Source organism: Dermochelys coriacea, chromosome 24, assembly GCF_009764565.3.
Source record: "Dermochelys coriacea isolate rDerCor1 chromosome 24, rDerCor1.pri.v4, whole genome shotgun sequence".
NCBI classification, from domain to species: domain Eukaryota; kingdom Metazoa; phylum Chordata; order Testudines; family Dermochelyidae; genus Dermochelys; species Dermochelys coriacea.
Genome location: NC_050091.1, coordinates 9,905,157 through 9,919,375, shown reverse-complemented (window position 1 = coordinate 9,919,375; position 14,219 = coordinate 9,905,157). Strand labels below are relative to the sequence as shown.

Below are 14,219 nucleotides of genomic sequence, written 5' to 3'. Positions count from 1 at the left end.
ACTATTTTGAGTAGTTTTGTATCATCTGCACACTTTTCCACCTTGCTGTTTACTTCCTTTTCCAGATCATTTATGAATATGTTGAATAGGACTGGTCCCAGTACAGACCACTGGGGGTCACCACTGTTTACATCTCCCCATTCTGAAAACTGACCATTTATGTGTATTGATGACATCTAGTATAGATTAGTCCCAGAATTTGGTACAATGTGTTTTGCACTAGTATAAGAAATAATCTGAAGGCCCTAGGGGTGTCTAGTGAAATTCATACTTGTGAAAGATGATTTATGGAAACTGATGTTCTATGTTTGTTCCAGTGCATGCTGCCCATCAGTGTGTCTAAGCACTGACCTAGAGGTGTGACCTTGTGGATGTAGGCTGGATGGGGTGGGAGTTTGTTCTCTCTAATCCATCTAATCTTTGCCTTTTCTGCTGAGACTACAGATCAGGCCAACTTAAAACTGATTAGCGTGCAAAGATCCACTTGTGTTCCTGAGATCTGGATTGAGATCCACTAACTTTATGTGGGCCACAGAGCCGCCAGCAGGTGGCAATACCCAGGATGGAACAATTTAAATCAAGGCCATTGAAATCAATGATCCACCTTGGCAATAACATTTGTCGCTTCTGACTTCGATTGGAATTGTGACCTAGATAGTTTTTTTGTTGGCGGTTGTGGGGGAGTTTATAAACTGAGCAAATAGTGCCACTGTTTTTGCAGGGTGTCCCATTGAACTATATCTGAGCTGCTATGGAGGAGGAAGCAGAGGCTAACTGACATGATTCCCATGGCATTGTGAAACCATTGCCGAAGCAGAAAATGTGCAGTATTTTTTGTGGTGCCATATTCGGGCATCATTGATGCTGATGGACAAAGTAGAGAAGTGCACAGAGCTGTATTAATTAGAGGTTCCATTAACAGTGCTGGAAATGGCCGATAGTAAAGAGAATACTGCCTTTTCTTGATACTACAGAAAGTAAGAGAATCCATGCTATTTTTTTTTAAGTCACTAAAATCCAGTAGGAGGGGGATATCCCTGTGGTGTAGACCAATATGATACAGTCCGTTTTTAAGTTTAATGCCTAAAAGCAGTTTTACTAATTGCAGCTCGATGGAAAGATCAATATTGAATAGCTCCTTTGCCTCTAGCAGGCTGCAAACTGAAATTTCTCTGCCATGAGAAGAGCTCTGGGTGTTAGACTATGGGTTTTTTTTTTTAATTAATGATTAAAAATCACTTTCCCCTCAGGGAATTAACACTAAAACACTTGGCTGAGACCAGGGGGCTGGAATATTTAATTCAGGAATGGGGGGGAAAGAACCCTGTAGAGTACCTGACAGGATAGCATAGCTACTACTAACTTTCCTTTTGGGTTTTGAAGGGATTCTGGAGATGCTTGGATGAGTGGGTTTAAGACTTGCATTAAGGAAACTAAAAGTAACCGTTGCCAGCATGAGATCCCATGGAATGTCACTGTGTGGTAACTAAAGATCTATTCCACAATACCCTTGCAATGGAGGGAGCTGGAAACGCTAGAGCACTATTTCTCTTGTTTTGGATTGATCATGTGCTCATGTAAAATTAAAATGTTCAATTAATTGAGCAATGGCAGCAAGTGTGAGGGAGCTTCCAACCTCACAGGTAAGCTTCCAGAGCACTGGAGTTCCCCTGTGCTCTGGGAAAAGCATGGGAGGATAAATGAGTCCTGAAGGTCAAGTCTTGGACTCCAGACTAGTGAGGGGGCTAAATTCCAGAGCAGTGGGGCTTCCAATGCCTGGTCCTCCTGCTACATTACTGAGAGCATTTGAGGTTTGGAAGCACTTTGTGCATAGGAAGGTGTTTAGAAATCATCTGTGATTTGAGGTAAAGCTTCTTGACTAGCTTTTGACCCTACAATCTGTGATGTCAGCACTTACTGCACCTCAAAGCTACCCTTCCTCAGCTGCGTTTCAGATCTAACTGGCTTAATTTTGTGATATGGGCATGTGAAACCAGTCTCTTCAGTTATGGATGAATTTTGTGTAGCTGTTGTTGCAGAGCTAATGTCAATAACTCCTCATTCCTTTTGAGTGTAGCTGGGGATCAGGAGTTGGATGGAAAGAGTTTGCCTTTTGACAAGATACAAACGAAAGGGGAGTCAAAAGACCAAGGTGGAGAGACTGGGGAGGGTTCACATAGGGAAATATGGTGGAAGGCTTTAAGAAATTAAGCAGGTGCATTGGGTCATGGGGCCTTCGCTTCCCTGTTGGGTCAAGACAGTCTTTTTGGAAGAATGCAGCTGGAGGACTGTACAGATGTGGAAATGGTTGGATGGGGCGGAGGGGAAGAATTGTCCCCTGAGAACCAGAGCATTGCAGAAGTTATGCTTAAGTTATTTTTGGACTGCAATGGTAGCAGCCATAACTGTACTATGATGTATTTTCCACTGATCTTGTGCACTAAACAGGGTCAGTATTTGAATGGGAGACATCCCAAGGAATACTTAGGTCATCTAGTAGTAAGTGTCGGTATTCTGAACCCATACCCCAACGTGGTATAAAGGGTGCACTGTGATGCTCCAGTTCTCACATATCAGAGGAGAGAGAAAGCTGAGCTCCTGACCACTTGTGGATATTAACAAGCTGTGATAGGACTACTGAAGAGTTTGTATGATGGCCCCAATGTCGTGGCCAAGTGCCACCTTGACTGATTGCATTATGTTTCTGAAGTGTCCTCTGTAGACAGTAAACTGCTATCCAATGTTGCTGTTTTTAATAATGGACAGCCACCTTCCATCCCAGAAGTGGCCAGCAAAGTTAGTCCCCCTGGATAGCTTGGAGATGAGTTTGGGATCCTTTAAGGTAAAAGGAGCTATGGAATTTGGAGGCATTTAGTGGGGAAATGTGGCTGTCTTTCCCCCTTTCTCCCCCCCGCACACAAACACTTCCTAGTGTATTTGAAACTAGCACATTGGGTATAGATTCATAGATACTAAGGTCAGAAGGGACCATTATGATCATCTAGTCCGACCTCCTGCACAATGCAGGCCACAGAATCTCACCCACCCACTCCTGCAAAAAAACCTCTCACCTGTGTCTGAGCTATTGAAGTCCTCAAATCGTGGCTTAAAGAATTCAAGGAGCAGAGAATCCTCCAGCAAGTGAACCATGTCCCATGCTACAGAGGAAGGCGAAAAACCTCCAGGGCCTCTTCCAATCTGCCCTAGAGAAAAATTCCTTCCTGACCCCAAATATGGCGATCAGCTAAACCCTGAGCATATGGGCAAGATTCACCAGCCAGATCTTGATCTCTGCTAATCTAACTCTAGCAGCCTTAGGGAAAATGTTGGGGTTCTAGCCGTTTTATGATGCATTTGATAGTACATGTCCTGTGGTAAACAGTCCAGTGTCATTTAAGCAGCTCTTCCCTGTTTGGGAGGTGGGTACTGTTTCTCAGTATACTGGGCCAAGCCATTGCAGTTTTCTGTGAAGGGGGGGAACTCTTCCTGGACCAAGTCTGTGTTAGAAAGCTGTGGCCTTTACAAAACGGTCTCAGGGATCTCTCCTCTTGATGTTGCCAACTTTTTTTTTTTTTTTTTTTAAATCTCTCAATTGCAGGTTCACCCTGAACAAAAACAAGATGTCGGATAAGGGGAGTAGCACGGAGGGAAAAACAGACATAGCCAATGGTAAGGGTAGGGGGTGAAGCCCCTTTTGAGTTGTCTGCGCTTAAGGCTAGCGCTCAGTGAACAACAAGAAATTTGGGATAATTTAGTGATTGCTCTGAGCATGTTCGCAACCCTCTAAATTTGCCGGTTGTGAACCCTTCTTCAAATGAAGAGCTTTTGGTGTCAATTCTGGTACAAAGCAAATATTGGCTGTGGCACCAAAATGCATTTCATTAAATGAAATGAACATGGTGACCAAATAAATTCCTCTCTGAAGCGTTCCATAATGTGCTTCAAGTGCTCACCAGCCCTCCATTGGCGGATTTGTTTGTACAAGATATTGAATCACTTTGAGTAGTGAACACCCACAAAAATGGTAGTCTGCTTATGAGCAGCAAAAGAGGCTACATTTGCCAAACAAATCACTTATCCTGTGAATTGTTCACTTAGCACTACATAAACCATTTAAAGTGATATGGGGGAAGCAAATGTCCTATCTAAGCATCCTGCAACATGGGGGGGTGGGGGGGACCGTCATTCTGTCCCTATATCCGTGTTTTCTCTTCCATCACTTCACTAACAAAGTTGCATTAGAATAGGATCTCTGGACCAATTCCTGGTTCCACTGAAGTCCGTGACACGACTTCCATTGACTTCTGGAGACCCAGCGTTAGGCCCTCTGTTCCTAATATCAGCTCCACTGTTTTCTCCTCCTTCAAAATCCCTGGAATCAGATGATGGCTGGATCATCTTCAGGTGGAGGAGGATCGGCAGAGAAACCCTTAAAAAGCAGAACTGGCCTTCAGATAGCCTTTGTCATGAAGAAGAGGAGTATGTCTGTGTAAGCAGGATTGTTGCCTAATACTATAGAGAACACTCCCCCCTCCTCCCCCCAGAAGCATGGCAAAGCTAGCTGTTGATTCAAATGCCAGGTAACGTCCTACATCTGCCTAAATCCTGCTCCTCTGTACATGGGAGTAGAGATTTGTTAAAACCCTTGTGCAAGGTATTGCAATGTGGGGTAGATTTTGTTTGTTGCTAAATGAGTGGAGGTTACAGAATCCTGAGCTTGTTTATAGCAGTCTGTGATCCTGTTAGTTAATGCGAGAGGAAGAGGGTTAATTGTATGCTCCGGAGGAAATGGGATCCCTGAATGAAGCTGCAATTAAAAATGTAATGCATTGGAGCAAAACAATTGGCCAGAGGCTTGTTCCTGAGCTAGTGTTGCCCAGAGGCAATGTCCCAGTGATTTAAACATCAGGTGTAAAATACAGGGGTTTCCTAGAATAGAACCACTGCTTTGAAAGTTCCATCTTTCAGGGAGCTAGAGGCAACATAAATGGTTCTGTGTCTGTGGACCAGACTGTAACTCCGTGTCTTGGTCACTCTGTGTCTATGCTGGCGATCCCATGGCCCTTTGCAAGAGTAGGGATTTGGCTGGAATTTTCTCCCCCTTCTGTTGTGCTGGCCTCCACCCTGGCAGTGGCTGCATTTCAGTGGTGCTTTTGGGTCCATGAGAATCCTTTGATGCTATAGAGATGTGAAGTTATTTACCCTAGAATCAATCACCTGGTCTGTCCTGTGCAGGGAGCTTATCCAGCAGCCCCGAAGAAATGTCTGGAGCAGAGGAGGGGCGAGAGACCTCCTCGGGCATCGAAGTAGAGGCCTCTGACCTCAGCCTGAGCCTCACTGGGGATGACATAGGGCCCAACCGCACCAGCACAGAGAGCCGGGACACGGACACAGAGAGCTCGGGAGAGGAAAAGGACTCTGACAGTATGGATGACACAGGCCACTACTCAATCAATGAGGAGAACCGGGCCCACGACCGGTCCCACTCGGAGGAGGAGGAGGAGGAGGAGCAGCGGTCCCGGCGGCGTGCCCAGCGCAAACGTGCCAACCATGATCAAGACTCCTCGGATGATGAGCGGGCGCTGGAGGACTGGGTGTCCTCTGAGACGACTGCTCTTCCTCTGCCCCGCTGGCAGGCTGTGCGTGCCCTCCGGGAAAGGGAGCTGGGCTTCAGCTCACGCTTTGTCTACGAGGCCTGCGGGGCCAGGGTCTTTGTGCAACGTTTCCACCTCCAGCACGGCCTAGAGGGGCATGGCGGCTGTGTCAATACCTTGCACTTTAACCAGCGTGGCACATGGCTGGCCAGCGGCAGCGATGACCTTAAGGTGGTGGTTTGGGACTGGGTCAGGAGGCAGCCAGTCCTGGAGTTTGAGAGCGGCCACAAGAGCAACGTCTTCCAGGTGAGAGGGGGTTGGGCTGAGTGTGCCGGGAGAAACGGGTAGCTGAAAGGGCTGGTAGGGGCATCTCCCACTCCACTTAGAAAGATGCCAAGAGCTGAGTTATTCTGCTCCATTTGTGAAGGGGTGAAAGTAACTGACCACGTTTGTGTGCTGGGAGAGCAGGTGTCTCAGTGCCAGGACTCCAGGGTCCTATTACACCTCTGCCATTGATGTGCTGGAAGAGTCTACATTAATCGCTGCACCTCAGCTTCTCCCGGATGTTAACTGGGGAGAATGCTAACTTTCCTACTGTGTTACAAACCCTCTTGCTCCTCTTTGTAAAGGGTGTAGCTGCTGGAGACTGAAGTAGATACATTGTATTATTATTATTATTATTTTTTTTCCAAAGCCCCAGCAAGTCAGCCGAGCTTTCCCTGGTGAGTGGGAGAGCCAGTGCCATCCCAACTGAGGTTTCATAGCGTCTCCGGCCTGTACTGCTGTGAAGAGCCTCCCAAAGGCAAACAAAGTCTGCCAATAGCATCTCAACTGAGTCTGCTCTGAGCTGCTTCCCAGGGGGTTCTGAATGGTAGCAGACACTCTGGCAGTCCAGTCTGCTGCCCCTCCTTAGGGGAAGCTGGGAGAGCGATGGAGGCAGGAGCTGTTTGTGGAGAAGGGCCTTAGGGGAGCAGCCCCCACGCTTGCAGGAGGCTCTGGAGTGCCAGGGAGAGCAGAGAACTCTGGCTTTTTAGCAGCCAGAGGTTGCTGTGGGGAAGGAACTTCATGTTTTATCCCACCTGCTCACCAAAGGCTAATAGGAAAGACCAAGTCCAGGCACAAACCTGTGGGCATCCCTGCATCTCCACCTCTCCGTACCTGCTTGAGATAGAGGTAATGCTGGGCTTCTCAGCCAGGGCATTGCCACTGCAGTGTGCAGGGCATCTCTCTGGCTAGGATAGAATTGCTGGTAGAATTGTTCAAAGTACTGTATAGACTCCAAGCCAGCCTTTGCAAGCCCCCTTTCCCAGGAAGGACGACAGTCCTACTGGTCATTCTTCTACTTGCACATGGATAAATTGAGGCATGGAGCGCCAGTGACCTGCTATCGGAGGTGGCACTACAGCTTGGGCCTCTGTTTTTTTTTGCCTATATGCTCAGTCCACAGATCATGCTGCTGTGTTTGTGGTGGAGGGTGGGCAGGATTCTAGCCCCAAGGACTGTGGGAGGGCAGCTGTTCTCACCCCCAGTGGAACACAGCATTTCCTTTTGCTCTCCTCCAGGCCAAGTTCCTCCCCAACAGTGGCGACTCGACTCTAGCCATGTGCGCTCGGGATGGCCAAGTCCGGGTAGCCGAACTCTCCGCCACCCAGTGCTGCAGAAACACCAAGCGCGTGGCACAGCACAAGGGAGCCTCACATAAGGTGAGCAAACTAGCTACTGTTTCTGTCTGGTGCCAGGGCGTAGGGACGGATAGGGCCTGTAGCAGCCAGGCTTCCCGTACATTAGGTGTCAAAAGAAATCGCTTATCCCTGTGTGACCACGGAACCAGCCAGTACCCTTCTCCTTCCCCTATTTTCAGTGTATATAAACCTCCATCTAAAATAAAGCATGGTTTGAAAGGCCTTTGCCTTCTCCTCCTCCCTCGGTATGTAGGTTTCCTCTGAAGCTGATGTGTTCCTTTAACTCAGTTTCGTGTCTCTGAGAACTGGCCTGTCCCTTCTCCAGTCACTGCTAAGGGAACGCCTGCCCAAGGAGATGGGTCTCACGTTGCACATCAAAGGTGGTAAGATTTGGACTCGCTCATTGTCCAGGGCTTTCCTCTGAAGGTGCCTGGCACTGAAGATTGCCTCCTGGGCTCTCTGTGGAGCACACTATGGCACAGGGTCACAGGTCATCCCTTTTCACCTACTCTGGCCCCTCCTCAATGCATCTCAAGCATCTTTCTGTCTTGATGGCTCCTGCATGCAAAGTAGATGAGTCCCTGGTACCAGCTAGGACTCCTAGCTTTGAGGTCAGAACAAATGCAGGAAGTACAGATTGTCCTGGAGCCTTTCAGTTTGTGTTGCCACGCGTTTACCTACATTGAATTTAATCTGTGATTGTACTGCCCAGCATCTAATCCCCTGTGGAGTGCTTCTGAAGTACTTTGCAATCCTAATTAAAGAGTTGTGCCTTTTCTTTGGTCTCCTCCCCTGCCAGAGGCTGCCCAGTAACAATTCTCTTCTGGATTTTGAGGCTTGTTGCTACACCAGTTTTTATGGTCCCTGTAGCAGGAGTGTGTTTATCTTGGGGGGGACTGTCAAAGTGCAGGCCAAATGCAGCATTTGGAGTTCTATAGCATGGCCTGCGGCCCATGAAAACTGAATATCCCAGCATGCTCTGTCTCAATCCAAGTTGGGGCTGCTCAGTCACATGCAGGATATTGACTAATGAGCTGTGTCATCGGCACTGAAGGCAGGATGGGCTGCAATCCGCTTGGTCTATAGCACAGGCACCTGTACATTTACCACTGCATCCTGCAATTGGGCAAGGTGTGGAAATGGTGACAGGACGGACCTCAGTGGCTCTTTCAAGAAGCATTTTCATCAGATGTAAAGTGCTGATTACATTTGTACAACTGGTCACAGAGGAGCAAGCAAATGACTGAGACCTAATCTCAAGTTGTGAACTCCTGAGGACAGCGACGGTGCCTCTGTCTGTGCAGCACCAAGCATATCAACCTGAGCCTCTGGGCACTACTAAAATAAATAACCACTAGCGGCCTCTTAATACAGGAGGGGCAGGCAATGAAGGGTGTGCATTGTCTTATCACAGTCCCATCGAAGTGATGTGCTAAGAATAAACCTACCCAGCGTGTCTAACTGCGGTAGGAAATTGAAGCTGACCTCCTTCTGCCTGTCTTTCCTTACAGATATCAAAATGTGACTTAACTGCCCTAACAACTTGACTGAATCCCCCCTCTGGCTCTGCTGAGCCTGCTGTGTCCCAGAACGCACTGCAAAGTGGGTCCAAGTGGCCAGCTCTGCTTTCTTTGAAGCAGGGGGTGCAGTCTCAAAGCCCTTTTTCCCCCTCTTCAATCTCAAGGCAGATGCACCTGTTCCAGTCCTACTGACAGACTAAAAATCATACATCAGCCTGTCCCAGGTTTTGTGAGGCTTAGTCATTGAAGTGCTTTCCGATCTCAGGAGGAAGGAAGGGAGGGCGGGAATACAGGGGGAAGGAGTCTTGTCCCACTTGTTGGTTAAAAAGGGAGCCAATCCCAAAGCATTTATCTTCCAGCTGGCCCTAGAGCCGGATTCTCCATGCACTTTCTTATCAGCTGGCGAAGATGCTGTGGTCTTCACCATTGACCTGAGACAAGACCGCCCTGCTTCGTAAGTATCTTTCCTTGATGCTTGCTGTTGATTGCTATGAGATCCTGGTGAATCAATGAGGTTTTGAACCTCCTAATGGTTCCTGAGGCCTCAGACGTTCTGCTGTATGCCAGAAACGTTACCTCGGTGAAATGCGTAGTGGGTTATTTTAAATTGGCCTGTATGTTTTACTAGTTGTCTGATGTGCAAGGGTTTTATCTGGCTGACCTAGAGACATCCAACGTTATTGTTCTCAAGTAAGCCTAAGCAAACTGTTTATTCTGCTGTAGAGAATCTTTTAATGACTAAATCAGTGTGTCCCCTTTGGACTGGAGGACTCAAGGTGTTTGTTAATGGCTGGGATAGACTGTGTTAACGACTGGACTGAGTCCTCCCTGCTGCTTTCTGATTCTCTGGCAGATGTTTGGTGGCCTACATGACATGAATTTGGCACTCTGTCTGCATTTCTCCGCCTCACTGAATTTAGGCCACTGGGACTGACCTCCCTTCCCCCCCTCAAGAGGCTCCCTCCCCTCTGTCATGATAGCTGCAGAAGCTCAAGCTCACACTGCAGTGTCTTTGCACCTGTACTGTGGCTGCTCTCAAGGCTCAGTCCAGGGCTGAATTGCATGTTTTTGTTTTCTTCAAGACCTACCAATGTAACTGCGTATGAAAGAGGCTTCTACAGGTGCGAGATACTCCGTTACCCAGTCTGTTTTAGTGAAGGGTCTGAAATGCAGTAATCAGTCTTGCACTTGAAGCTTTTAGTGTGAGCCTCTTTTGCTACACTCTGTTGTAGTTTATTGAAAAATCATAATCTAACTTGCAGGTTGTTTAAGGTTTTAATCTCGTATCACATGTTGCACTGTCATTTTTGACAAATTTCCAAAATACGCAGGTTGCTTTTTAAAGCAGACTTCTAGTTTAGTAATAGTCCTTTTCTGAAGCACTAGAATCTCTTTTTGAAGATCTGATTTAAAATGAAGGGTTTCAAAGTCAACAGCATCTGAGCGTGTCCTCTTACATAGACTGTTCTTGGTTTGTATACGTCACACATCTAGATTGCCTACAATTTTAAAACCATCTACTTTGGTTATGGAGCAAAGATTAAAGGGACATTGTTTAAAACAAAAATCTTAGATCTTAAACCTTTAAAACCTTCTGCTTATTACAACTGAAATAATACTAAAATGGAGCTGCGTGGTCAGTGAAGCTAGGTATGGTCAGTTTCACTTTTTTTGTTTTTAGTTTTTTCCTGAAATAGTGTCTATGCTGCTGTTTGGGTTTAACATGCCAGGAGAAGATTTGAATTGTCATCACTTAACTATAATGAAAACATTTCCATTCATACTAGCTCCTATAAAACCTAAATATTGGGCCTGAACTTTGTGTAGCTTTTTAAAAAAGTTTGAGTCTTCTCCTTCTGGCTAGAATAACCTTGGCACAAGTGTTTCTGCTTTTGGATAAAGTCTGGTGCCCTTTAGCATGCAGTATGTTGTTACTAATTGTACAGATGCATCAGCCTCTGGTACAAGTAGCAAAACACTTCACATCCCCTCTACTAAATTCTGTTTTGAAGGAAAAAAAATCAGAGAATGACTTCACTCCACTTTGTATTGACTAGGAACGGCAGCATAAAATCATAGTCTTGCTTTCTTCAGTTTGAACTAGAAATGACTTGTTTCTTACTCACTTTAAGAGTAAAAAGAAAAACAATTTGCCTGCTGAGTGAGCTTAGAGATATGCCTGCAATTCCCATCTGGACATTAACACATGGATCTTATTTTCCTCCTCTTTAAAGGAAATTGGTTGTGACTAAGGAGAAAGAAAAGAAAGTGGGTCTCTACACCATTTATGTGAATCCTTCTAATACACACCACTTTGCTGTGGGCGGCAGGGATCAGTTTGTCAGGTAAGTCTATCTCCAGAAGATATGACAGAGGCAGAGTCACTGCTCCATACTGGGCTAGAGCATTTGGCTTAGGGGTGTGATCAGTGCCCTAGAGAAAGCAGAGCAGCTCTGAAGACTCCTGTAACTACATCCCTTCCATAGTCTTCCAACACGCTCTGCGGTGTTTCATGGGCATTGCTGCTTCCACAGGGCATCACTGGGGCCAAGGAGGAGTCGGAAAGGGATTAGAGTCTTTTATCTGGATGATATCTACAGTTTTATCTAAGTTATAAATCCATCTGCTATGGAGCATAAAACAACCTCTCCTGATAGGTTGAAAGCAAGCTGCCATTACAGGTTGGTTCTTCTATTATTATTATTCTGCTGGTGCCTTCCTCCGAAGCATCTTTTTCTAGTCGCTGTCCAACAAGATGCTGGACGAGGAGGGTCACTGATTAGGTCTGGCAGTTCCTATGTTCTTGCACTCAAGTATTTTGAATCTGCTGTATTTAAAACACGAGTTCCTGCCTGTATGACTATTACTCCCTTCATCTAAATCTCTCCAAGAGCTTTCACTGCACATGAGCACAAATCAACCCGCCTCCGCTCAGAACTCCCATTCACTTTTGTGTGCAACTTCGGTGTCACACTTGAAGCTGCCTGTTTACATGCAGCCTCACCCTCAGAACGGCTAAACTGGGTCAGACCAATGGTCTGTCTAGCCCAGAATCCCATCTTCTGATAGTGGCCAGTGCCTGATGTTTCAGAGGGAGTCAACACAACAGGACATTTTATTGAGTGATCCGTTCCCCGTGGTTCAGTCCCAGCTTCTAGCCGTCCGAGGTTTAGGGACACTCTGAGTACGGGGCTGCATCCCTGACCATCTTGGCTGCTAGCTCTTGATGGACCTATCCCATGAACTTGCGTTTGTGTGGTGGTTGCGTTTTTGAACCCAATTATACTTTTGGCCTTCACCTCGTCCACTGGCAACAAGTTCTACAGGTTGACTGTGCATTGAGTGAAGAAGTACTTCCTTTTGTTTTAAATCTTCTCAGTTTCACTGGGTGATCTCTGGTTCGTGTGTTATGTGACAGAGTAAATAACATTTCCAGATTCATTTTCTCCACACCAGTCGTGATGGTATAGACCTCTCTCATATTCCCCCCTCCGTTCTCTCTTTTCTTAGCTGTATAGTCCCAGTCTTTCTAATCTTTGTATGGAAGCTGTTCCGTACTCAGTTTTTCTTGCTTTTCTTTGTACTTTTTCCTATTCTAATGTTTCTTTTTTTGAGATGGGGCGTCTAGAACTGCACAGAGTATTCAAGGTGTGGGCATACCATGAATTTATTTAGTGGCATTGTATTTTCTGTCTTATCTATCCCTTTCCTACTCATTCCTAACATTGTTAGGGTTTTTTGGTCTGCTGCTGCACATTGAGCAGATGTTTTCAGAGAACAATCTGCAATGACTCCCAGATCTTGCATGGTAACAGCTAATTTAGATCCCATCTTTTTGTATGTAGAGCTGGGATTGTTTTCTAATGTGCATTGCTTTCATCTGCAAATCTGAATTTAATTTGCCATTTTGTTTCCAGTCTCCCAGTTTTGGGAGATCCCTTTGTAACTCCTCAGTCTGCTTTGGACTTACCTTGAGTAATTTTATATCGACTGCAAACTTTGCCACCTCACTGTCTACCCCTTTTTCTAGATCATTTATGAATGTCTTGAACTGCACTGGTCCAGTACAGATCCTTGGGGGACCCTACTATTTACCTCTCTCCACTGAAAACTGACTATTTCTTCCTATCTTCTTGTTTAGTATCTTCTAACTAGTTAATGATCCATGAAAGGACCTTCCCTCTTATCCCATGACATCTTACTTTGCATAAGAGCCTTTGGTGAGGGACCATGTCAAAGGCTTTCTGAAAGTCCAAGTACACTGTAAGGATCACCCTTATTCAAATTTGTTGACTCCTCAGAGAATTCTAACAGATTGGTGAGGCATGATTTCCCTTTACAAAAGCTGTGTTGACTCTTCTCCAAGAAATTGTGTTCATGTGTGTGTCTGATTCTGTTCTCTGTATAGTTTCAATCAGTTTGCCTGGTACTGAAGTTAGGCTTGCCAGGCTCACCTCTGGAGCTTTTTTAAAATTCAGCATCACTTTAGCTATTCTCCAGTCATCTGGTACAGAGGCTGATGTAAATGACAGGTTAGAAACCACAGTTAGTAGTTCTACATTTTCATAGGAGTTCTTCAGAACTCTTGTGTGATACCAGCTGGCCCTGGTGACTTTGTGGTGATGGTTTTGTTAGTGGTTCGTTGTTTGTTTGTAAACCTTGTTCCACAATTTATGCACAGCCTCATCCTGTCCTCCACAAGCTCCCCACTCCTGCTTGCCCCAGACCTACTCCACAGTCTCTTGCCACATGGTGTCTCTGAGTTGCATCAAATCTCAGCTGAAAACCTATTTTCTCCCTTGCCTATCTTCTCCTACATTCTCCCCTGTCTGCTGTTCAGCTAAAACTCTCTGGGGTGTAGTTGGTACAAATGTAACTGCTCCAGCGTGATGTAAGGAGACAGTAAGCTGCAAGTGTTGCCTTCTATCAGATGAGACTCAGATTTAAGGCCCCATTGTCATTAAAGATCACATGGCTTTATTCACAAGAGCTGGTGTGTCGGCCTGTATCATGGCCAAATCCCAGTTCTAATACTTTCATTTTTATCTACATTCCCTCTAGAGTTTGTTGACTGCAGTCTTAAACAGCTGCCACATTCCATCTCAGAGGTGGTGCATTTAATTGAGGGAGAAGTGACTTGGATACATCTAATCTGCATAGTTAGAAGCTGTAGGGCACTTGAAAACTCATTTGCAGAAAAGCACTTAATTCGTGCAAGAGCTTTGTGTGTTTGAATTTGGCATTAATCTTACTGGCTTTCTGTCTTCATCTAGGATTTATGATCAGCGGAAAATAGATGAAAATGAAAACAATGGCGTGCTTAAGAAGTTCTGTCCTCACCACCTGGTAGGAAGCTGCTTTCATGGTGTTTTGGAATTCCTTCCCCCGGTTTACGGGGGTGAGGGTTAGAGAGTTATTCCTCA

The 14,219-nt window shown here is 45.9% G+C and overlaps 1 protein-coding gene across 5 annotated transcripts in view; it reads left to right on the top strand.

The window, feature by feature from the left end:
• DCAF8 (DDB1 and CUL4 associated factor 8) overlaps positions 1 to 14,219 on the top strand; it is a 50,719-nt gene that overhangs the window by 13,287 nt on the left and 23,213 nt on the right. For 4 of the 5 annotated variants that reach the window (XM_043502321.1, XM_043502319.1, XM_043502320.1 and 1 more), the window contains 6 exons: positions 3,599 to 3,669; positions 5,236 to 5,900; positions 7,157 to 7,297; positions 9,156 to 9,250; positions 11,031 to 11,141; positions 14,070 to 14,142. In XM_043502321.1, the coding sequence (XP_043358256.1) occupies positions 3,621 to 3,669; positions 5,236 to 5,900; positions 7,157 to 7,297; positions 9,156 to 9,250; positions 11,031 to 11,141; positions 14,070 to 14,142 (1,134 nt within the window). In that variant the 5' untranslated portion in view covers positions 3,599 to 3,620. Of the gene's footprint in view, positions 1 to 3,598; positions 3,670 to 4,382; positions 4,490 to 5,235; positions 5,901 to 7,156; positions 7,298 to 9,155; positions 9,251 to 11,030; positions 11,142 to 14,069; positions 14,143 to 14,219 lie in introns of those variants that run through there. The other variant, XM_043502323.1, reaches the window with a different exon arrangement.